The sequence below is a fragment of the Mustela lutreola genome, chromosome 14 (genome assembly GCF_030435805.1).
Source record: "Mustela lutreola isolate mMusLut2 chromosome 14, mMusLut2.pri, whole genome shotgun sequence".
Classification (NCBI taxonomy): Eukaryota; Metazoa; Chordata; class Mammalia; order Carnivora; family Mustelidae; genus Mustela; species Mustela lutreola.
The window spans coordinates 12141297-12167783 of NC_081303.1; the positions used below are offsets into that span (position 1 = coordinate 12141297).

The following is a 26487-nucleotide window of genomic DNA, read 5'->3' on the forward strand; positions in this document are numbered from 1 at the left end:
CCTTTGTTTCCTTTCTTGCCTTTTTAAAATTGTGGTAAATACATGTACTATAAAATCTATCCCAATCATTTTTAAAACACACCATTCAGTAGTAAAAGTGCAACGAATCTCCAGAACTTTTTTCATCTTGCAAAATTTTTTCTTGAATTTTGATTGAAGTGTTTTTCTTCCCACTTTACTCAATACTTGTTTTAATAGTTCCTAGTAGTTGCTCTTGAGTTTTGTCTTACATATTTAACAGAGTCTAAATTTAATATCTTAAACCACACCTCCCAAACAATTTAAGGATCTTTAACTCTGTTACCTCTTCCAAATGCCAATGTTTTTTTATTAATATTTTACTTATATCCTTTTTGTTTGGAACAAACAAAATATTTTGTTTATTTGTTTGGTTACGGATGAGACATTTTTATAATACAGTCTCATCCATGTGTTTGTTCACATTCACATTTATGTTTACCAGTTTCTTAGTCCTCCATTTCTCTGTCATTAGACTTTGCTTTTTTTTTTTTAATTTTTTTTTTTAGTACATCATTAGTTTTTGATGTAGTGTTCCATGATTCATTGTTTGCGTATAACACCCAGTGCCCCATGCAACCCTTGCCCTCCTTAATACCCATCACACGGCTTGCCCATCCCTCCCTTCCCTGCCTCTCCCCACGAAACCCTCAGTTTGTTTCCTGGAATCCATAGTATCTCATGGCTTGTCTCCCCCTCTAATTTCTGCCCCCTTCATTTTTCCCTACCTTCTCCGAATGTCCTCCATGCTATTCCTTATGTTCCACATACAAGTGAAACCATATGATAATTGTCTTTCTCTGCTAGATTTTGCTTCTAAAATTATTTTTCTTTTTCCTAAAGTAGACCTTTAGAGGTTTCTATTTAGTGGAGATCTGTTAGTGATAAGTTCTGTCAGTTCTTGTTTATATGAATATAGTTATTTAGCCTCATACCTGAAAAGAAATTTAAATTAGTTAAGTTAAAATTTAAGGGCACCTGGGTGGCTCAGTCGTTAAGTGTCTGCCTTCAGCCTAGGTCATGATCCCAGGTCCCGGGATTGAGTCTCGCATTGGGCTCCCTGCTTGGTGGGAGGCCTGCTTCTCTCTCTCCCATTTCCCCTCCCCCTGCTTGTGTTCCCTCTCTCACTGTGTCTCTCTGTCAAATAAATAAATAAAATATTTTTTTTAAATTAAAATTTAAAGTTAAAATACAATTTTAATTACCTCATTAGAAACATTTCCCCCTGTTTCTATTGTTACTTCTTAGTCTCTCTTCTTTTGTTTTTGTTTTTGAGGATGGAAATTCCTTTGTGATTTGCCTTTTTTGCTGACTTCAAGGACATTTATTTTTATTTGGTGCTACACAGTTTTATTTTTTTGAAAGTTTCTGGATTTGAACTTTAAAATTTTTTCTTGCTTCATAAATGAAGAACTTACTGCATTGATGGATTCGGGTCTTTAATTTTAACACTTATATTTTTACATTTCTAAATGTTCTACATAGTTTTATAAATCTGCTTGGTCATTTTTAGTAGTCTTTTTTTTTTTTTAACTCCTCAAATGTTTCATATGTACCCATTTTATATTAATACTTGGTAATTTAATGTTCAAATATCACTGGAGTCTGTTTGCTCTTAAAAATCCTACATTTCATTGAGGCTCTTTACTCAAAAGCGATTTGCATTTTCTTTTGCCAGAAGGCAGACTTGGTGCTTTAACTCCAGGTTTCTCACTTTGATATAGGAGTTTATTTAGCTTTCTTTCCTTGCTTCTGGACTGAGATTTAGTGTCCACATAAGAGCATTCCTTATTTTTTGTCATTTGTAATGATATAGTATAATTTTTAAAAATCTCACAAGTATCCATTCCATTTCACAAAATCTTTATTTTGACCATTGTATCTGGTGTTCCTATACTCTTCATTTATTTGTAGAAACTAAGATACTGGCAAATTGAATCAGCTGTTCATCACAATTAGCATCAGGAATCGAGAATATCAACAGAGCACCCTGCTATTAATATCTGTTCAGAAATAGCTGATTTCTTTTAATTTTGTCCTGAGATGAATAATTTTGGCTCTTCTTGACTTCACGATAGCTACTTTGATGGCCAAAATTGGTTCCTAGGTTGCAGAATTGGTAACTTATATTCTTTTTACAAAACTGTAGGAACTAGTCCAGGCTAGTGAGCGATTAAAAAACCAGTCCAAAGAGCTGAAAGACGCACACTGTCAGAGGAAACTGGCCATGCAGGAGTTCATGGAGATCAATGAGCGGCTAACAGAATTGCACACCCAAAAACAGAAACTTGCTCGCCATGTCCGAGATAAGGAAGAAGAGGTGGACCTGGTGATGCAAAAAGTTGAAAGCTTAAGGCAAGAACTGCGCAGAACAGAGAGAGCCAAAAAAGAGGTTAGTAGTCAGGCAGATTTTTTAGTGCCCGTGGGGTAGTGATTAAAGCTGCTTTTTCAGATTAGTGGAATAATGTGTATCTCCTTCTTTAATTTTTGAAAACCCTGTTTTGTTTTGCTTTGTTTTAGTTCAGTAATTTTATTAAATACGAATTTCAACATTTGAGTTATCTTCTTGTTACAAGGTAAATTTCCATGGGGAAAAGGATTTTATTGGGAATACAGTTATAACCATGACATCTGCTTTTTTCATTTTATTTTAAAGCTGGAAGTTCATACAGAAGCTGTGGCTGCTGAAGCATCTAAAGACAGGAAACTGCGTGAACAGAGCGAGCACTATTCCAAGCAACTGGAAAATGAATTGGAGGGACTAAAGGTAGTGTCTGATTTCACATTTGTGAAGTTACACCAATTTTCTTTTCTTTAGGCTTAAAAGAAGTGTTAGTTTATGTATTCTCTTTGACGTGGAGTAAAAACTATCCTTCAAACCTAATCTTAATTCTCATTCCTAGTGGGAAGCTGATGTAGACTTCAGCATCATTCTGGAAAGAAAGGGAAGGTTGTGTTTAATAAGGAGAAGAAATCTATCGGAAAATATCAAATATTTAGGAAGAACTGCCCACCTGGACAAGATGTATCAGTAATTTGCATGGGGTGCATTGTTAAATACCCAGACCCTCATTTTATAAATGACATAGGTGAGGCTAAGGGGTAGCTCCACAGATACTTCTGTTACATGGGTGAGACAATAATAGGCATGGGCCACCACATCTGAGCAGAAGTGCTTACAAGGGAGATCCTTGTGCCTGCTCTGGAGTTAGACTGCTTGGTTTTAACTCCTACCCTCATCAGTTACTAGCCATGTAATGCTGCAAAACACTTACATCTCTCTGGACTTTAATTTTCTTATCTGTAAAATCCTATCTCATTGGTTTTATTTAAGGAGTATATGCACATATTTGTAAAGTGCTCTTAGCCTTGATAATGTTGTGTATGTCAAAATGAGAGAATTGGGATTAAATTGACATCCTATTTCTGCAACACTAAATTATAATCTGAACATGATCCCTGCCTTTTCTCCACTCTGACCTTAGCAAAACTGTCTCCTCTATGCTGCCCACCAGCCTTCACCTACACCCTCTACTTGTATAACCATGTATAGTCTAGTCTTACTCATCTGGCAAATATAAGAATCAAGTTGAATGTCATCTCAGGAAGTCTATGCTACTTTAGAATTCTGTTAATAACTTTGGCATAGATTTTATTGTATTTATCCACAAAATGTCTCCCTGCCTAAACTGTGACCAAACTTATTGGAAACAGGTATAGTTTTAACCTGGGTCAGGGCTAGATTTTAATACTTGTTTAATAAATGTGTTAAATCAATGAATGAATGTAGAATTGGTCAGAACTTTTCTATGACTGTTGAATATCAGTGGTTGCAAATGAGGTTTCTCTGCTATAAATATAAACTCTAGATTTTATTTCTTATTTTTAGGCATTGGTTTATTTGTTTTTAATTTTTTGGTTTATCATATTGTACAGTCATGAGTCATGGTTAGCTTTCCCAAGCAGAGGTGTTTCTTCTGTGTACGTATGCTTCTGGGACAGTAGTAGTCTATGGAAGTTATTAAATTACTGACTCAAATAATTTTCAGTCCGTGACTGTTTTGTTTCTAGCACTGTTTTAGGTGATTTGGGTAACAAATAATCATAAAGTACAGACTGGAAGGAATCTTAGAGATTATTTGCAGTTGAGGAAATTGAGACCTAGAGGTGTTAAGGATTATGTCATCAGTAGAGTTAAGTACAGTTTAAATACGGGTTTTCCAACTCAGTGCCACATTCTAGCTACTAGTCTTTTTTTTTTTTTTTTTGTAAGAATCACTGATGCTCTGAAAGTTTTGAATAACCTGTATTTACTGACCACTCAAATGCTCATAGTCTCTTCTGTAATTTATAAGTTAAAATTAAAAATAGAACTACCCAATACATAAGTAAATGCATTTAAAATGCTTTTCCCAGGACCTGGCAGAAAGTAAAAGCTCAGCAAGTATTGGCTGTGATCATTATATTACTGTCATTTCTTGAGGATATATTTTTTAAAGATTTTATTTATTTATTTGCCAGAGAGAGCACACAAGTAGGTAGAGCAGCAGGCAGAGGTAGAGGGAGAAGCAGGCACCCTGCTGAGCAAAGAGGCAAATGTGGGACTCGATCCCAGGACGCTGGGATCATGACCTGAGCCGAAGGCAGATGTTTAACCAACTGAGCCACCCAGGTGTTCCTCTTGAGATATTTTCTAAAACTGGAATTTCTTGGTTTAGTTTCTTCTAAACCTATTTTGGCGATTCTAAAAGTCTGTAGGAATCTTCAGTCTACTAGGAATACTTTTCAATGGAATTGAAGGGAGAAATAATTATTGAATAACAGAAAATTCAGTATCCCATTTTCAATACTGCATAGAACATACAGAGAGAAGATGATTTAAGGTAAAAAGTCTTGAATAACACTATAACCAACCAGACCTTCCACTCAACAGCAGAACGCATATTATTCTCAAGTGCACATGATATATTCTCCCAGATGAGGCTGGATGTTAGGCTACAAAACTAGTCTCAAAAATGTAAGAAGACTGAAGTCATACAAAGTATCTTCTCTAGCCACAGTGGAATGAAGCCAAAAATCAGTAACATAAGAATAACTGGAGTGTTAAAAAATATATATGTGGAAATAAAACAAGATACTCTTAATTAATGATCAAAGAAGGACTCAAGGGAAATTAGAAAAATACCTATAGAGGAATGAAATTAAAATACCACACTGGATGCAGTAAAGGCAGTGCTCAGAGGACGATTTGTAGCTGTAAATAACTATATTTTTTAAAAAAGAAAGGTCTCAAATTAGTTGCTTAATTTTACTATCTATGGTTATAAAAATAAGAGTAAAGGAAACTCAAAGCTAGCAGAAGGATGGAACTAATAAAGATTAGAGCAGAGTTAAATAAAATGAGGATAGAAAATAATGAGAATGAAACCAAAAGTTGATTATTTTGAAAGATAAACAAAATTGACTAACCGTTATAAAAGCACACAAATTACTTTAAATGGCTCAAGAAAAAAAAAGAAAATCTAACAGACTTATATCAAGTGAAAAGATGTAGTCAATAATAAGGAGACTTGTGGCAAAGAGAAGTCCAGGGCCAGATGCTTTCACTAGTGGACTGAACCAAACATTTAAAGAATGAACACCAATCCTTCTTAGACTCTTCCAAAGATAACAAGAATAGGGAGAACTTCTCAACTCATTCTTTAAGGTCGGCATTACCTTGATACCAAAGACATCTTAAGAACATTACAAGAAAAGAAAATTACAGACCCGTATTCCTAATGAATATAGATGTATGACTCCCCAGCAAAATGCTGGCAAACTAAGTCCAAAACCATATTATAAAGATGATGCACCCTGACATTGGTTCATTTCAGGAATATAAGGGTGGCTCGGTGTAAAAAAATATATATATAATACATTAATAGGACCTGGGAGAGGGGATGATTATTTTACTTGAAGCACATAAATCATTTCACAAAATCCATTATCCTTTCATAATGAGAACCCCCAAAAAACTAGGAATAGAAGGGAACATGTTCAACATGATAAAAGATATTTATGAAAAGCCCACAGTTAACATTATACTCAATGTTGAACAAATAAAAACTTTCTCCCTAATATTAGGAATGAGACAAGGATGCCCATTTTTACTGCTGCTATGTAATAGTCTACTGGTGTATTTAGCCAGAGGAATTAGACAAGAAGAAGAAATAAAAAGTATCCAAACTGGAAAGGAAAAAGTGAAACTATCTCTGTTCATAGATCACATGATCCTTTATATAAAAATATTCAAAAGAATACTGCCAGTTTTCAGTCCAGCATTTAAGAAGCTTGGGAGCCACTTTGTTTGAACAAGTTAAAAAGTTGAATAAATAGAAAAATCAGCAACTCTTCTTATACCTGTAGGAGAAATGGCATCACAGGACAAGGTGCTGCCCCTAAATTTGGAGGCACTCCCAGGTAAATACAGAGACTCACAACTTACCAGAGCAGAAACCTTTGTAGGCATCAGTGCCAGTGTTTGGAAACCTGAACTACAGCTGAGAAATCATTAGCGGCTCAGTGTAGACAGGTCTGAGATATAAAATCTCCAGAGAACCCAGTCTTGGGGAGGCTTCTGTGAGTTTTACTTCCTGACCTCTAACAGGTTCTCAAAACAAATATCAGAGAAAAATCCTCTTGTGCTAGCAGTAGGGAAAAAAATTTTGAAATATGCCAGAGTAGCCAGTTCCTCTTAACAAGGTCTGCTCTCAGGAGAAACTCTTCAACCAGAACTGAACTTGCTGGAGTTTCATCAGAGCCCAATGGACTTGAGAGAAGGAGAAGAACAAATCCCAACCTGCTGTGGTCATCCTGTCCAAACTGTGGGGGAGAGAAAGGCTGACAGAGTTGTCTGATGTTGACAGTCCAGAGGCAGCAGCTTAAGAAAAGACTGATATCTAATCCTAGGACTACAGAACACTTTCCCTTTCCCCACAACTTACTGCCACATTATTAAAAGCCTATTTAAAGCTGTTCCTTTTACCCAGCACATCATGTGCACCTATCAACAAAAAATTAAGATATATTGAAAGACAGAAAACACAGTTGGAAGAGACAGAGCAAGCATCAAAACCAGACTCAGATATGGCAGAGATGTTGAAATTATGAGATCGAGAATTTAAAATTATGATTGATTGATAATGCTGAGGACTCATTTAATGGGTAGAAAATATGGAAGAATAAGTGAACAATGTAAAAAGAGAGATGGAAATTCTAAGAAAGAACCAAAAAGGAATGCTAGACATAATAAAAAAAAAAAAATACTGTAACAGAAATGAAGAATGTCTTGCGGCACCTGTCCAACTCAGTCGGAAGAGCATGCAACTCTTGATCCTTGGGGTTGTGAGTTCAAGCCCCAGAGTGGGTGTGAAGATTACTTAAAAAAGAAAAAAGAAAAACACGAAAATAAATGAAGAACACCTTAATGGATATGGGGTATAGCCAAAGAAAGAATTTCTGAGCTTGAGGATGTCTAAATAGACATTGACAAAACTGAAAGGCAAAAAGAAAAAAGATTGGCGGGGGGGGGGGGGCAGAGGAGAATATCCAAATACTGTGGAGCAACTATAAAAGTTGGGGATGGAGATACCAGAATGAGAAGAAAGAAGAGGACAGAAGAAATGTTTGAAACAATAAGGACTAAGAATTTTCTCCAAATTATTGTCAAACACCAAACCACAGATCCAGGAAAGTCAGAGAATACCAAGTTGGAAAATGCCCAAAGAACTACACCTAGATATATGCCATTTTCTAATTGTAGAAAGTCAAAGATAAAGAAAAACCTTGAAAGCCAAAGCAAAAAACAAAACAAAACGAAACAAAAAAACCCAAAGGATATAAGACAAGGATTACCCTTACTTCTCAGAAACTTGTGCAAACAAGAAGAAAGGAGACAGATATTTAAAGTGTTGAGAGGAAAAAAAAAATCAACCTAGAATTTTGTGTCCTATGAAATTATTCTTAAAGTGAAGAAGAAATACTTTCTGAGACAAAAACTTGAGGAATTTCTTGCCAGTAAACCTGCCATGCAAGAAATGTTAAAAGGATTTTTTTTAGAGGGAAGGAAAATGATATAGGTCAGAAACTTGTATCTACATAAAGAAAAAGCATCAGAAAAGGAGTAAGCCAAGGTGAAATAAATAGAAACTTTTTTTCTTATTCTTAATCTAATAGTTTGTTCAAAATATTAATAACAGTGTATTCGATTCTGTATACATACACACAAGCTTATATGTACTTGTATTAAACTAAAATGTATGAAAGCAGTGATTTAAAGGATGGGAGGAGGAATTAGGATTATTTCATTTTAAGGGATTTGCACTACTCCTGAAGTGGTAGAATGTATTTTGAAAGTGGACTTGGATTGTTGCAAATACTGCGAACTGTATTACAACCACTAAAAAAGAAGAATCCTCAGAACAGAGAGAAAATAGGATCATATAAATTGTTTAACTAAAACTGTAACAGACAGAAAAGGAACAGAAGAAAAAAATAGGAATAAAGAACAAGAACGGTAAATGGAAAACAGTAGCAAATATGGTAGATATTAATCCAGAACTATCAATAGTCACTTGGAATATCAGTGGTCTAAGTACATCAGTTATAAAACAGAGATTGTTTCAGGCTGGATCAAAAAAATATCCAACTGTATGTTGTCTTTAAGAAGCCCACTTTAAATATAGACAGATATAGTTTAACTGAGTGAAAAAAGACATATTATGCTAACACCAATGAAAAGAAAGTGGGAGTAGCTATATTAATTGCATAGTGGAATTCAGAGTAAGGAAAGTTTTTAGGAATAAAAAGGGCATCACATAATGATAAGAGAATCAGTTCTTCAAGAGGACATACCAAAACTTAACATGTAGGCATGTATCAGTGCGATATCAAAATGTGTGAGGCAAAAACTGATAGCACTGCAAGGAAAAATAGATGAATCTACCATTATAGGTGGAAACTTCAACACCCCTGTTTTAGAAATGAACGAATCCAGGAGCCATAAAATCAGTAAGGTCGTAGATGAGCTTAACAACATCATCAACCACATGGATGTAAGGCATATCTATAGACTACTTCATATAACAGTAGAATGTGCATTCTTTTCAAGCTCACATGGAACATCTACCAAAGTAGACCACGCATTCTGGTCCATAAAACAAACTTTAACAAATCCTTAAGAAATGTAAGAGAATAGGAATCATGCAGTGGCTGCTCTCAGACCACAGTGGAATTAAACTAGATGTCAACACCAGAAATATAGCTGGAAAAATTCCAAAGTAATTCTAAATAACACATGAGTCAAAGAAAATATCTTGAGAAATTTTAAAATATTTTGATCTAAATAGAAATGAAAACAAATTTAACTTACTAAAATTCGTGAGATATAGTAACAGCAGTGTTTAGGGGCAGTTTATAGCATTGAATGCATATATAAGGAAGAAAAAGATCTAAAATTAATCCTCTTAGCTTTCACTTTAGATACTAGAAAGAGAAGAGCAAATTAAACCTGAAGTTAACAGAAGAAGAAAAATAATAAAAATTAGAGCTTAAACTGATTAAATTGAAAACAGGAAACCAATGGGGGAAAAAATGAAATCAGAGCTTATTCTTTGAAAAGATAGTAAAATAGGTAAGTCTTTTGTTGGGCTAATTAAGAAAAAGATCCCTTTCATCTATTTTTGAGAGTAATTATATCAATAGCCTTCTAACATTAAACTGTTCTTACATTTGGGAATCAGTTGCTGGTATAATTGAATTTCAATACAGCAATGGATTAGGATTATTAATATTTTAATAACAAGTTCTGTTGTTAAATTTATACTGGGATGAGTCTGTCATTTTATTTTTTGTATGCTCTTTTGGTTGGGTTTTGTTTCCGGGTTATGTTAACTTTATAGAAAGGAATCTCCTTTTTCTTTGTGCTCATGGAAATAAACATTTGAAATCTGAAGGAATTCTTCTATAATACGTTCTTTGTTATACTGTAGCTTTATTAATGCTTTATTTTATTTTTCACCCATTTTGAGATAGTTTGGTTCATTTTCATTTTTCCAGTAAAAATGTCTTTCAATCAGATTTTTCAAATTTTAAGCATAGTGAGTACTTCATATAAATTTAATAACTTCCCTGGATACTTGAAAAGAAGGGGATTACCTTTCAATATTAGTTTATATTATTTCATATGTTTGCATTTCTCTTAATGCTATTTCTTGTTAAAGTTTTCTTTTCTTTTCTGTACTAAATCTTTTTGCAAAGAATAGGCTTAATTGTTTTGCGTGCTGTACTTTCTGCTATATTTTTTAAACTCTTATTATAAAATAAAATATGGATAAAACCAAATATAAAGAAAAAAGACACTGCTAATATTGGAAATCAAAAGGTGACATCCCTACATATCCCATGTACATAAAAAGATTAATAAAGGAATACTGTGAATAACTTTATGCACATAGATTTGATAACCTAGATGAAATGGACGAGTTCCTTGAAAGACACAAGCTGCCAAAACTGACACAGAAGAAATAGTCTGAAAGGATTCTGTCTATTAAAGAAATTGGATCAATAATTAATAACCTTACAGAAAAGCACCAGGCCCAGATATGTTCACTGGTGAATTCTATAAAACATGTGGAAGAAGTCATACTAATTTTCTGCAATCTCTTTCAGAAGACCGAAGCAGAGGGAATATTTACTAAGTTATTCTATGACACCAGCATTACACTCATACTAAAACTAGACAAAGACATTATATGAAAAAAGAACCGCAGACCAACATGCCTTATAGATGAGAAAATCCACAACAAAATATTAATAAATTGACTCTAACAATGTGTAATAAGAATTACACACTATGCTCTTGTGGGATTTTTCTCTCATGTATGCAAGCCTGGTTCAACTTTCAAAAAATCAATGAATAAAATGTATCACACCAATAGACTAAAAAATAAAAATCACATGATCATCTCAATACAGGCAAAGAAACCATCTGACAGTATCCAACATCTATTCAAGACAAAAACGGTCAGTAAATTCTAAACCTGATAGAGAATATTTAACAGAAAATGAGCTAACATCATACTTGTGAGAAACTTGATTCTTTCCCACTAGAATCAAGAGCATGGTTGAAAATATACCTTTCACCACTACCTTTCAACATTGTATTGGATGTCCTAGCTAATGTAGTAAGACAAGAAGACAAAATAAGAGGTATGCAGATTGTGAAGGAAGATGTAAAACTGTTCAGGGATGGCATGATCGTCTGTACAGAGAATCAAAAGAAGTTGATGAAACAACTGAAACTAATAAGCCATTATAGGGAGGTTGCAGGATAGAAGGTTAATACACAGAAGCCAGTCACTTTCCTGTATAACATCCATGAAAAAGTGGAATTCGACATTTAAAACTCTATTAAAATTAGCACTCATAGAAATGAAATAGTTAGGTATAAATAAAGTATGCAAAAGAGCTATGTGGGGAAAACTATAAAACAGATAAAAGAAATTAAGGAAGAACTAAATAAATGGAGATAGTCCGTGTTCGTGAGTAAGAAGATTCAGTATCAAGATTCAGTTCTTCTTATCTTTACCTGTAGATTTAATGCGTTCCTAATCAAAACCCCAGCGGGTCCTTTTGTGGATGTCATCAAATTAGATCTAAGGTTTATACAGAGAGATGAAAGGGCCTAGAATAGCCAATACCATACTAAAGGAAAAGAATGCAGTTGTAAGACTGACACTACCTGACTTCAGGATTTACCACAAACCTGCAGTAATCAAGACCATGTCATACTGGCAAATGAATATACAGACAAGTCATTTTTAACAAAGGAACGGAGGCAATATAATGGAATAAAGATTGTCTTTTCAAGTGGTGCTGTACAACTAGACATCCAAATAAACTGAATGAATGAATGAATGAATCTAGACATAGAACTTACACCCTTTATTAAAATTAACTCAAATGGATCACAGACCTAATTGTAAAACATGAAACTACAACATTCCCAGAAGATAATATAGAAGACTGAGATTACCTAGGACAGTGACTTCTTACTTACAGCACCAAAGGTACAATTGATGAAGTAAAGAATTGATACATTAGACTCCATTGAAATTAAGTATTTCTGCTCTGGAAAAGAAACTGTGAAGAGAATGAAAAGATGAGGCACAGACTGAAAAACTACATACTTATCTAATAAAAGACTGTTATGCAAAATATACTAAGAACTTTCAAAACTCAGTAATTAGAAAACAAACAATCCCAGGGTTGCAAGACCAACTCACACAGTAGGAAGTTGTGTTCTATATGCCAGCAATGGATAATCCACAGAGGAAATTTTGAAAGCAGTTTGTTAAAATAGTAGCTAAAAGAATAGAGCTCCTTGGAATAAATTTCACCAAGAGAGTGAAAGACTTGTGTACTGGAAATTACAGAACATTGCTGAAAGATATTAAAGGAGACATAAGTAAATGGAAAGACATCCCACATATATGGTTAGGACAACTTAATATTGTTTAGATGCCTGTGTTACCCAAAATCATGTACAAGTTCATCACAATTCCTAGTAAAACTCCAATAACGCTTTTTACAGAAATGGAAAATATCTTGAATTTCATATGGAATTGCAAGTGGACAAATGCCCCAAGTGGACAAACAGTCGGGCAAAAGAAAAACAGAATTGGAGGACTTAAACTTCCCAATTTCAAGAGTTACTACAAAGTCAGCATAACAGAAGGACTCTGGTACTGGCTTACGAATAGAAACACAAGCCACTGGAATAGAATTCAGAGTCAAGAAGTGAACTTTTGCATCTATGGCCAAGTGATTTTTGACATTGTCCTAAATCTGTTCAGTGAGGAAAGAATAGTCCCTTTGATTTATGTGCTGTGACAACTGTATTTCTACATGCAAACAAAGTTGGACCCCTAGCTCAGACCATATAAAACAATTGACTCAAAATAGATCAACCTAAATATAAAAGCTATAACTATAGAACTCTTAGAAGAAAACATTGCGGTAAATATTCATGACTGTGGCATGGATTCTTAAATATGACACTGAAAACGTGAGTAAAAAAATTTTTTTTAGTAAATTGGACTTCATCAAAATAAAAAAATTGTGTGCATTGCCTCAAAGGACATTTTTTAGGAAATAGGAGAAATTATTTGCAAATCAAGTATCTGATAAGAGTTTGATAACCAGAATATGTAAACAGGTCCTACAATTGAACAACAAAAAGACAAACTACCCAATCAAAAATTGGGCAAATAACTTGAATAGACATTTCTCCAGAGAGGATATTTTAATAGACATAAGACCACAGAAAGATGTTCAGCATCATTAGTCATTCAGGAAATGAAGTTAAAACCTAGAGAGACCAATCCACACCTAATAGGATAGCTAAAATTGGGCAGAGGGAGGGAGGAACAAAGTAAGTCTTTGTAAGGATGTGAAAACAGTTTGGTTGTTCCTCAGAAAGGTAAACATAGAGTTACCACATGACCCAGCAATTCAGCTCCTAGGTATGTACCCTGAAGAATTGTAAGCAGGGTCTCAAAGAGATACTTGTACACCAGTGTTCTTTGAAACATTATTACAATAGCCAGAAGGTAGAAACAGCTCCAGTGTCCATCAAGAGATGCAGAAGCAAAATATAGTTTTTACATGCAGTGGAATATCATTCAACTGTCAAAAGGGGCGACTCTCTGATACGTGGCCGAACATGGATGAATCTTGAAAACTTTACGCGAAGTGAAAGATACCAGGCCAAAAAAAAAGCAGATTTCGTATTATTCTATTTGAATGAAGTATCTAGACTAGGCAAATTCATTGAGATAAAAAGCAGAATCAAGGTTACCAGGGGCCAGGTAGCGTCGGTAATAGGGAGCTATTCTTGAATGGTTAGAGAATTTCTCTTTGGGATAATGAAAATGTTTTGGAAATACATAGTGATCATGGTTGTACAACATTCTGAATGTAATTAATACTTAGTAAATCCTACACTTAAAATAGTTAAGATGGCACAACTTTATGGTATATGTATTTTACAACTTAAAATTAAACTACATAAACCATTGAACTGTACGCATTAAATGGCTAATAGCACGGTATGATAATAGTATCTCAGTAAGGCTGTTTTTTAAAAAACAAAACAAAACAAAAAACTTTTCAGTTCTTGTGATCATACACTACAAGAGTTTTTTACCCTGCTGTATTAGTTTGCTGGGGCTGCTACAAATTACCACAAACTGGGTGGCCTATGAAATAAGAATTTATTGTCTCAATTATTCTGACTGGATGTCTGAAATGAAAGTGTTGCCAGGATTGATTTCTGATGGTTTGGATTCCTTGGTTTATGTATCACCTGGATCGCTGCCTTCTCCCTGGGTGCAAGACTGAGTCCAGATTTTTTCTTTTTGTAAGGACACTGTTATATTGGGAAAGGGCCCGCCCTAACGACCTGTTTTAAGTCAATTACCACTGTAAGGACCCTACTTTTCTTTTTTTTTTTCCAGCCTTATTGAGATGTAATTGACAAATAAAAATTGTATATATTTAAGATATAAAATGTGGTGTCTAGATATATGTATACATTGTGAAATATGTGCCACAACAAGCTAATTAACATACCCTCATGCCCTCACTTATTTGTCTTTTTTTTTTTTTTTTTTTTTGACTGAGAACAATTAAGATCCACGCTTACAGAAATTTCAGGTATATGAAACAGTATTGTTAACTTTAGTCACCCTGCTTTACCTTAGGTCTCCAGAACTTACTCATCCTACCTGTGTGAAATGTTTGTACCTTTCCAACATTCTCTCATTGCCCCTGCTCCCCCCTTGGCAACCACCATTTTACCCTCTGCTCCCAAGAGTTTTTTTTTTTTTTTTTTTTTTTAAGATTTTATTTATTTATCAGCGGTGGGGGGAGAGAGCGAGCACAGGCAGACAGAGTGGCAGGCAGAGGCAGAGGGAGAAGCAGGCTCCCTGCTGAGCAAGGAGCCCGATGTGGGACTTGATCCCAGGACGCTGGGATCATGACCTGAGCCGAAGGCAGCTGCTTAACCACTGAGCCACCCAGGCGTCCCCCAAGAGTTTTTAACTTTTAGATTCCATGCATAAGTCAGATGATTCAGTATTTGAGACCGTTCTTTAAAATAACACATTCTTAGGTTCTGGTGGCTAGTGCTTTAACAAGAATTTTGGAGGGACACAATTTAACCCTTAACGTGTATTTTTCACTTTCTTACTTTTCATGAGATATAAGCATTTACACTCATTACATAACTGTCACAGAGTTTTAATGATTACAGAGGGATATCCACTCAATCCAGTTCTCTGCTATTGAATATTTACGTTTCACTTTGGCAACACTGTCATTACCACGAATACTTTTGTGCATTGCTTTTTTAGTATTATTTCTTAGAACAGATACGTGGAAATGAAGTTGTCAGGTCACTTTCAGGCATTAGATGCAGGCCACAAATTGTTGCAAGTATAAAAAGAGGCATTTCTTGCCTTACTAGTAGATTGTTAATCATATTTTTTTGTGTGAATTATTCCCTTATTTGCCTTATTAAATTTTAGTCTGAATGTTTCTCTTACAATTCATATAAACTCCTCACATAGTGAAAATGATACTTCTTGCATTTTTCCACAACTATTTATTCATTTATCATTTGCCCTTTAGTTTTGGTCTTGTTTCCTTTTCAAATCACAGAAGGTTTGTTCTTACTTTCCTCGGCGTGTCTTTTATTGCTTCAGAGCTTGGCTTGTCCTTTTCTTAGTTTGTTCAGTATGTAATTCTGCCTTTTCCTGGATGTTTCTGTTGGGGTTAAAAATATTTAACTCTAGTCAATTATACTTCTGTATGCTTCAAATATATTTAAATCTAAGTTACTTGGAATTCGTTTTGCTAGATGGGATGTTGTGAGAATCATTTTGCTCTTTTGGTTGCTAAATTGGCAGTTCCAATTCCATAATTTAATCACTGTCTTCCTCCAGTGATTGAAGATTTCTCGTATATTGAATAATATATTTTGGGATAGAGCTCTATTACACTAAGAGTAAGAGTATACTCTAAGGTACTCTAAGATAGAGTCTTATCTAGAGTATACTCTAAGATAGAGTATTTTGGGATAGAGCTCTATTACATTAAGAATTTATTAAAGGTTTGTACAGTATGTTTCAATATCTGAAAAGAACATTTTTCTCTCTTCCTCTTTACTCCCTTTCCCCCCCAGGATTTTCTTTGGCATTTTTACAAGTGTATTTTTCTGATACACAGCAACACCTGTGTGCCATCTCCTATATTTAATTGTTTTATTATATTTACAAGGAATATAATGAGAAATGCTAAATACCTGTGCATTCAATCTGTCAAGTAGTGAGTATTTTTCCATTTTTGTTTCAAGTCTTTTACGTCTTTTTAAAAGACTTGTCCTTTCTTCATATAATTCAGATTACTCACTACTGTTATTCTTCACATGCAAGTATTAGTTTCTGATAATTTTTCTTTGATTGTTTTTGCTATTAACAATGAAATTTTTTTACTGTGTTTTGTTATTGCTCATTCTGCTCCCAAGAAGTATTGTTGATTTGTGTTTATCTTACCTGCAGTTACTTTACTCAGCTTTATCAGTTATAACACTTTTTAGTGGATTTTTTTACATTTTATGGGCAAACAATTCTATGGAAATTGGAATGATTTTGTAACTTTTCTTTTTAACACTTCTTTCTTGTAACTATTGCCCATGTTACTTGCTCAGACAGCATACCTAAAAACTAAGTAAGAAATAATGACAGACACCCTCTTTATAATTATTCCTTAGTTTCTTGTGTTTTTCTGGTGCCTTCACCAGTAGGTATTACTTTGTCTGATAGCTGGAAAATAGGTAAAGAAGAATCACTTTACTGTTTTTGTTTTTGTTTTTTGTCTTATTACAGGACTCAGGCTAGTATTTGGAATGGGTATTGGGTTTTCTCAAATACTTTTAGACATGGGTACTTACTGAGATTATTTACAGATTTATTTTAATTTAATTCATTAGCATAATGCCATCTTTGTACATTATTAACAATTTTACTAGTATTAAATTACCTTTAATACCTGTAGTAAGACCTATTCTTTGGGGGTAGCTCGCTCTTTTTTAACATACAGTTTGATTTTATCAGCATTTTGACTTTTTTTTACAGTCTTAGCAACAAGTGACTTGAGTCTATGACTTGTTCTGGTGGTATTTTTGTTAGGTTTTGATATCAGGGTAACTTTTGCTTGAAATGTCAGTGTATGTTGCTGCTACCCCAACAGCTAAACTACACGAACCAGAACAGCAAACTAAAATTGTTCTTTAGATGATGAAAAAAATGAGAGAGCATATAGGTAAGTGGTCAGGACCATAGTTGTTGAGTGAGGCCTCATTCTGTGGTGACACAGAGAGCCAGAGTTGTACTTGCTATGGCTCCTCCCGGTTCTGGTGGAGCACTGTGTGCCAGGCTGCCCCCATGATGCCGGATGGTCTGAGTGTTGGCGTGCAGTAGGCACGACACCACCAGTAGTGCTGTAGTCAGTGGTTAGATAGTATAGTGGGTGCCCCAGAGACAGTTCTCCAGCCGAATGGGTGTCTCTGGTTTTTCTTTTTTTTTCTTTTAAAGTGTGGTACATAAACAATGAATTCTGGAACACTGAAAAAATAAAATTAAATTAAAAAATAAAATAAAATGAAGTATGTACCTCAAATGTGAAGAAGGGGGGATAGTTTTCTTTCAACTTTAAATCAACTTCTGTTAATAGATTTTCAACCCTTAAAACTGTTTTCATAAAAGGACACAGTGTCCTCCAGAGCATGACATAAACCCACAGGTTCTTTGGGTTCTAAAACTTATTGGTGATCACCTGGGAAAATAGCCTATAGCAGAGTAACAGAAAAGTTCCAAAGCTCAGGAGATCTAAAGGCATAATCTCTGTCTGTTTCTGCTCACCCTTTAGCCACTGTCTGGAAGGTGCTTTGGACTTCGCATTTTCCTTGCACCTAATTACTGAGAATATATTTCATCCTAATGTCTTAAAAAGTTGGCTTTCAGCTAAATTTCTTGTCCCTAATGCCCTACCTAAATGCCAAGAAACCTATCATTTTTTCTAGTGGATGTGAAGATGTTTGATTAGACCTTTGTCTTTCTCACTGGACCATTGGAGAAGCTTTTTGTACATTCTAGCTCTGTCATTCCCTACCCCACTAAATTCTCCAAAGGCACAAACATACTTACAATTCTTTATTGGTTCCACATCAGAAATAGGATCCGTTAGATTTTTCTCTCACTCCATACACCAACAATAATTCTATATACATTAGAAATATAAATATAAACAAATAATTATATAATTTATGAGCAGAAATTACAGATATATAATCTGCTATAAAACACAACACAAAAAGGAAATACATACTGAGAAAACTATTTGGAATATATTGCCAAAAAACGGTGAATAGCTTTAATTAAAAAAAAAGTATTATTTATGTGATAATATACAAAAATAATATTGAACTATAAGAACAGTTCTTTATTTATAGAAAGAAATTATTTGATATTTTATTATTCTTATAGATGAATCCATTTTTTGTATTACTTCTATAGCAAAAACAAATTAGTTACTCACCAGGACTGTGCAGCATAGAACATCAGCAAGAGATAACCAAACTAAAGACTGATTTAGAAAAGAAAAGTATCTTTTATGAAGAAGAATTGTCTAAAAGAGAAGGAATACATGCAAATGAAATTAAAAATCTGAAGAAGGAGCTTCATGATTCAGAAGGCCAGCAACTTGCTCTCAACAAGGAAATTATGATTTTGAAAGACAAATTGGAAAAAAACAGGAGAGAGAGGTAAGAATCAACTTATTTACTCCTCTAATAAATATTTCCTGAATGCCTGTTGTGCCTGTGTGTCAAGGGCTGGCGATACACGGGCAGTCCACATACTGCAGTCCTAAGAAGCCCAAAGCCAAGATCGGTAAATAGGAGATTATACTACATCATGACAGGCAGCAAATGGGACAGTGTAAGTACAGGCAAAATGCAGGAGCTCCCAAAGATGAAGCACAAAGGGTGACTTTGGTATGTCTGGGTTTTGTGGACAAAACCAAAGAAAGAAGAAATTAATGGTGGAAGAGTGTCCAGACAGGGCTAGCGGAATGTACTGGGGTGGAGAAGAAAAGCAGGGAGCATGGTACATTCAGAAGACTAAGGCTGTTCCCCATGGTGGAGCCACAGAAAGGGAGATGAGAGGGTGAGAAGTGGGTCTGCAGAGGTTAGTAGACTGAAGATCATGAAGCAGAGCAGGGAGTTTAGACGTCATCCTAAAGCCATTGAAGGCAGGTGACAGGGTGGTACTCCTGGTTTTGAAAGATCACTCTTGTTCCTGTGTGGAGCAGGACTGAGGGGAGCAGACGGCAGGTGGGAACCTGGCTTCGAGGGATGATCAGGCCCATAGGTGCTGACTGAGAGTGGAGGGAAGCATGTGGGCTCAGAGGATCCTAGAGAGCCAGAACCTGGGTGCCATGATGGCCAGGTGGGAGAAATTGCTAGTGATGCTCCTGTTTCTGGATTTTAGCTGAATATATGCTTTTGTTATTCTCAACTTATATTGGAAGCCAAAATTTATTTAGTTTGGTCCATTCATTCAACAAAAAAATTTTTAGGGCCTTTGGTGGATAAAGCAACTGTTCTTTTATAGGCTCTGGGAATGTAGCAGTAGACAGACAAAATCTCTGTCCTTACAGAGCTTTCCTTTATTTAGGTGAAAGACTACAAACAAAATAAGTAAAATATGGAATATATTAGGTAACGATAAATGCCAAGAACACAAAATACAGCACAGGATGGGGCCGTGAAGCACTGAGGGGGCAATTAAGTGTCGTTATAGACTGGTCTGGGGAAAGAATGCTGAGAAGGTAATTGAAGTAAGGGCTGAAGAAAGTAGGGAGGCATCTCTACAGATGGAGGAGAAGAATGCTCTATACAGAGAACAGGCTGTTAAAAAAAAAAATAACAAGAAGGCAAAACTATGGAGACAGTTTAAAGAGCATTGGTTGCCCGGGCTTGGGAGAAGGCAGAGGTGTTTGGGAGGATGTCGAGGGCAGCACAGCTCCTCCGCATGATGCTGTGATGGGCGTGTGTGTGTGTTGTTGAACATGTGTCCCAACCCAAGCAATGCGTCCACTGCAAGTCACTGACGGAACCCATGCTCCACTCTGCTGGGGGTGGTGTTGTGGGGAGGTTGTACCCATGTTTGGGGGCTGGGGTATGTGGAAAATCTCTGCTATAAACGTAAAACTTTTCTAAAAAATATGTCTATTAAAAATAATAATAATAAGGAGGCCAGTATGGCCAAGGTAGGCTTAAGGGGAAAGAAGAGTAGGAGATGAGTATAAGAGGGAGCCAGACTGGATCAGGCAAGGCTTTGTGACGGGTGACTTCTGGTTATTCGATCGGGAGAAAACCATTGCAGAGACGTACTGCAGGATTTTGAGTGGAAAACTGACAAATACTGGGTTGTGTTTTAACATGGTTACTCTGACTACTGGGTTAAGACCAGGCTGACTTAGATAAGAGAAAAGCCTGGAAATGATTTAGAAGTAGTCCAGGCCCAGAAGGATGTTGCATTGGCTTAGGGTGGAAGCAGCAGTGGTGGTAAGAAGAGTTGGGATTCTGATACTCCTTACAAGTAAAGACACTGGTTTCTGCTGCGGACTAGATATGGAGTGAAGAAGGAAGAGGAGGAATTAAGGGTGATACTGAGGTTCGGGGTCTTAGCAGTTAGGGGACTATAGTTACCATTTAGAGAGAAACAGTTACATTTGAGATGCCTATTAGACACTCATGTGGAGATGTCATGTAGGCCATTGGATAGATCAGCCTGGATTTTAGGGCTAGAGAAAAAATCCTGGGAGTATTTTATCACTCACATGGTATTTAAAACAGACTCTATGAGATTACTTAGTAATTAGTAGATAGAAAAGAGGCCCAGCACTGAGCGCTGGGGTGCTCCAGTCTTTAGGAGTTTGGAAATGAGGAAGAAATGGCCAAGTGGACAGCTGAGAGTGATAGGAAGAAGACCAGACCGATTTGGTTTCCTGGAAGTCACGTGATGAAAGCATATCAAATCCATCTACGTTATGTGAGATGAGGTCTGGATCCAGTACGATGAGGTGCCCAGGCAGTGACAGTTGAATTTAACAATATGATGCTCACTGGTAACTTCGATAAAAAACAATTTCAGTGGAACAAGAGGGGCAGAAGCCCCAAAGTGGGATCCAAGACTTGAAGGAAAGCAGTTGGAAATTAAAATAGTAGTTGGAATCTCTTAAAAGGAAGCAGTAGTTGGAGGAGAAATTGATCTCAAAAGAAGTTATTTTTCCCTTTTGTTTCTGTTTTTAGATAAGGGAGAAATAACACCATGTTTTAATTTGATAGAAATTATCCAACATGGGGAGAAAAGTGCAGAAACATGTACTTGAACAGGTGTATAAGTGGAGGGTTTGGGCTGAGCTGTGCTTTTCACCCAGAGAAGGAGAAGAGATAGTAGAGTGGATGAGGAAGGTAGATAGGGTGGTAGGAACTTGTGTGGCGCTTTCCTGAGTTGGGCATGTTGAATTTGAGGTGCTCTGTGAGACGTCTTTGTGGAGATACCAAGTCAGCAGTTGAAGGGAGCCCAGAAAAGCTTCAGATTAAATTCGGCATTCATCAGCATACCAGGTCATTGGACTCAGGTGGTACAGTGAACCAGCTCAGGGGAAGTGTGCAGAGAGAAGGCAAGTTCTGGAACGGAGTACCTGGGAGGATGGGCATTTACCGGAAGGACGGAAAGAGGGGGTCCACAAGGGCAGAGATGGAGCCTGGAAACCAGGCGTGGCATCACTGAAGCCAGGAGAAGATAGCATTTCAAGAGGGAGGAAACGGGCGACGGTGTCAAAGGTGGCAGGTAGATTGAATATGATAATGAGACCATGGCCCATTGTGAGAACAGGTTGTTGGGGTGGTGGCACACAGAAGCCAGATTTTGTGTGGTGAGGAACAGTTAGACGATGAGAAAGTGGGTACAGCACACCCTGTCAAGGCTTCCAGGTGGTTTCCAGTGAAAAGGAAGGCAGGGAATTGGCAAATGAAGCATGACTTAGGGTTCAGGGAAGAGTGTGTTTGTCTTATTTTCATATGGAAGAGACGTCAGCTTTCTTCAGTGCTAGTAGGAAAAAATAGGAAGAGTTTTACTTAGAAATTTTACTCAGTTCATTTGTGTACATATTTTTTGGAAAGTCTTCTTTGTAATTTCTCAAATTTTTGTCTTGTTTGTTATTTGGAGTTGCTTCTGAATCAAGAAAGATTTTTTTTTAATTTTATTTAAATTCAGTTTAGTTAACATAGAGTGTATCATTGGTTTCAGGGGTAGTGTTTAGTGATTCCTGAGTTGTATGTAACACCCAGTGTTCATTACATCAAGTCCCCCCTTCGTGTCCATCACCGACTTACCTGCCCCCCCCAACCCTCCCCTCCTGCAACCCTCAGTCTCTTTTCTACAGTTAAGAGTCTCTTATGTTTGTCTCCCACTCTATTTTCATCTTATTTTATTTTTTCTTCCATTCCCCTATGATCCCATTTTATTTTTCAAATTCCATGTGTGAGTGAAATCATGTGCTTCCTCTGTCCGACTTATTTGCTTAGGATAATACATTCCAGTTCCATCCACATCCTTGCAAATGACAAGAGTTCATTTCTTTTTGATGACTAATATTCCTTGTGTGTGTGTGTGTGTGTGTGTGTGTGTGTGTACACACACACATCTTCTTTATCCATTCATCCATCAGTAGACATCAGGGCTCTTACCATATTTTGGCCATTGTGGACATTGTTGCTATAAACATTGGGATGCAAACATAACTGAAGTTTGGCTATAGATAATTTTTTTAAAGTGGCCTATTTGCCTGTACACACAGGATGATTTATTTTCCCAGAATTTATTATTTAAAATGTAATTTTATTTATAATATAGTGATGTAAGAGATTTTTAAGATCACATTTTTTAAAATCAGCCATTACTTAAGTTCTTGGTTGACTTGGAATTAATCACATGAAATTTCCCAGAACAGATCCATACTGAATTTCATTTACTGCTAAGATATAAGCCTCTTTAAATTTTTTTTAATTGAATACAAGGTGACACACAGTGTAACCCTTAGTTTCAGGTGTACAGCATGGCAATTCACCTTCTGTCCAGGTTATGCTGTGCTCACCAGTATAGCAGCTGTCACCGTACGACTCCATTGCAGTATCATTGACTAGATTCCCTAAGCTATGCCTTTTCTTCCTGTGTCTTATTCATCCCATCACTGGAAGCCTGCCCCTCCTGCTCTGCGTCACTCATTTTGCCCATCCTCCACTTCCCTTTCCTTCTGGCAACCATCAGTTCTCTGTATTTATGGGTCTAATTCTCCTTTTCATTTGTTCATTTGTTTTGCTTTTTAGATTCTACATGTGTGTGAAATCATATGGTATTTGTCTTTCTAGGTCTGGCTTCTTTCACTTAGCTTAATACCCTTTAGGCCCATGCATGTTACCACAAATGGCAAGATCTCATCCCTTTTTATGGCTGTGTAATAGTCCATTGTGTATGTATATACCACATCTTCCTTATCCATTTGCCTATTGATGGACACTTAGGTTGCTTCCCTATCTTTGCTTTGTAAATAATGCAGCAGTAGACATAATGGTGCATATAATCTTTTCAAATTAGTTTTGTTTTCCTCAGGTAAATACCCAGTAGTGGAATTGAATCATACAGTATTTCTATTTTTAATTTTTTGAGGCACCTTCATATTGTTTTCCACCATGGCTTCAATGGTTTGCATTCCCACCTACAGTGCATGAGGGTTCCTTTTTCCACATCCTTGCCAACCCTTATTTCTTGTCATTTTTTTATGGTAGCCATTTTGACAAGTGTGAGGTGATATCTATCTCATTGTGGTTTTGACTTTCATTTCCCTGATGATCAGTGATGTTGAGCATCTTTTCATGTGTCTGCTGGCCATTTGTATGTTATCTTTAGAAAAATGTCTATTCGAGTCCTCTTCCCATTTCTTAGTTGGATTACTTGTTTTTTTTTTATTGACTTGTATACATTCTTTGTATATTTTGGATTTTAATCTCTTATCAGATATGTCATTTGCAAATATCTTCTCCCATTCAGTAGGTTGCCTTTTCGTTTTAATGATGGTTTCCTTCACTGTGCAAGTTTTTTACCATGATAAAGTCCCAACAGTTTATTTTTGTTTTTGTTTCCCTTGTCTTAGGGGGCATATCTAAAAAAATGTTGCTCTGGCCAATGTCAGAGAAATTACTGCCTGTGTTCTCTTCTAAGAATTTTATCAGGTCTCACATTTAGAACTTTAATGCATTTTGAGTTCATTTTTGTGTATGGTGTGGGAAAGTGCTCCAGTTTCATACTTTTGCTTGTGGCTGTCCAGTTTTCCCAGCACCATTTATTGAAGAGACTGTATTTTCCCCATTGTATATTCTTGACTCCTTTCTCATAGATTAATTGGTAAGTGTGGATTTATTTCTGGAGTCTCTGTTCCGTTGATCTGTGTGTTTATTTTTGTGTCCGTACCTTACTGCTTTAATTACCACAACTTTGTAGTCTCTGAAATTTTTTAGTATGCCTCTAGCTTTGTTGTTCTTCCTCAAGATTGCTTTGGCTGCTTGGGGTCTTTTGTAGTGCGTTACAAATATTAGGATTACATGTTCTAGTTCTATGAAACATGCTGTTGCTACTTTCATGGGTATTGCACTGAATCTTGTAGATTGTTTTGGCTACTATGGACATTTTTGCAGTATTAATTATTTCAATCCATGAGTATGGACTATCTTTCCATTTGTTTATATCATCTTCAGTTTCTTTTGTAGTTTTCAGAGTACAGGTCTTTCACCACCTTGATTAAGTTTATTTCTAGCTATTTTACTTACTTTTTGGTGTGATTGTAAATGCAATTATTTTCTTAATTCCTCCTTCTCCTACTTTGTTATTAGTGTATTAGTGAAATGCCACCAGTTTCTGGCTATTAATTTTGTATCCTGCAACTTTACGGATTTCATTTATTACTAATAGTTTTTTTTAGTGGAGTCTTAAGGGCTTTCTAGTTATAGTATGTCATCTGCAAATAGTGACAGTTTAACTTCTTCCTTACCAGTATGGGTCCTCATATTCCTTTTTTTTTTTCCTTTAATTGCTGTGGCTACAGCTTCTAGTACTGTGTTGAATCAAAGTGGTGAAAGTGGACACCCTCATCTTATTTCTGACCTTACAGGAGAAGTTCTCAGTTTTTCTTCATTATGGAGGATGTTAACTGTGGGGTTTTCATAGATGGCCTTTATTATATTAAGGTGTGTTCCCTCTAAACCCACTTTGTTGAGGGTTTTAGCATGAATAGAAAGTTTAATTTTATCATGTGATTTTTCTTCATCTTTTAAGATGACCACACAGTTTTTATCCTTTGTTTTCTTGATGTGGTATATGATACTGATTGATTTGTGTACATGGAACCATCCTTACATTCCAGAATAAATCCCATTTGATCATGCTGAATGATCCTTTCAATATATTGTTGAATGTGGTTTGCTGGTATTTTGTTGAACATTTTTATATCCATGTTCATCATGGGTACTGGCCTGTAGTTCTCTTTTTTTTAAATGGTATCTTTGGTTTTGGTATCAGGGTAATGCTGGCCTTATAGAATGTATTTGGAAAATATCGTCTTCTATTTTTTATAACAGCTTGAGAAGAGTTAGGTATTAACTCTTCATTAAATGTCTGGTTGCATTCACATGTTTAGCCATCTGGTCTTGGACTTTTATTTTGGGGAAGTGTTTTGATTACTGATTGAATTTTGTTACTAGTAATTGGTCTGTTCAGACTTTTTTGTTTCTTCCTGATTCAGTTTGGAAGATAGTATGTTTCTGGGAATTTATCCCAGAAAAGCTAGAAGTAGTTTGTCCAGTTTGTTGGCATATAATTTTTCATAGTATTCTCTTATTCTTATATTTCTGTGGTTCAGTTCTCTTTTGTTTCTGATTTTATGTATTTGAGTCTTTTTTCTTGATAAGTCTGGGTGTAAGGGTTTATCTGTTCTGTTTATCTTTTCAAAGAACCAGTTCTTAGTTTCATTATAGGTTTTAAAAAAAAATCCCTATTTATTTCTGCTGTGATCTTTAATATTTCCTTTCTTCTACTCACTTTAGATTTCATTTGTCTTTTTTCCCCCAATTTAGGCATAAAGTTAAATTGTTTATTTGAGCTTTTTATTTCTTGAATTGGCCTATATCATTGGATATTTCCTTCTTAGAACTACTTTTGCTGTGTCAAAGATTTTGGACCATGA

General features: G+C 35.8%; 1 protein-coding gene across 16 annotated transcripts in view; it reads left to right on the forward strand.

Moving 5' to 3' along the window:
* CDC42BPA (CDC42 binding protein kinase alpha) overlaps positions 1-26487 on the forward strand; it is a 336405-nt gene that overhangs the window by 220047 nt on the left and 89871 nt on the right. For 14 of the 16 annotated variants that reach the window (XM_059145519.1, XM_059145527.1, XM_059145524.1 and 11 more), the window contains exons 13-15: positions 2168-2410; positions 2675-2785; positions 18696-18943. In XM_059145519.1, coding sequence (XP_059001502.1) covers positions 2168-2410; positions 2675-2785; positions 18696-18943 — 602 coding nt within the window. The remainder of the gene's footprint in view (positions 1-2167; positions 2411-2674; positions 2786-18695; positions 18944-26487) is intronic. The other 2 variants (XM_059145529.1, XM_059145536.1) reach the window with 1 other exon arrangement.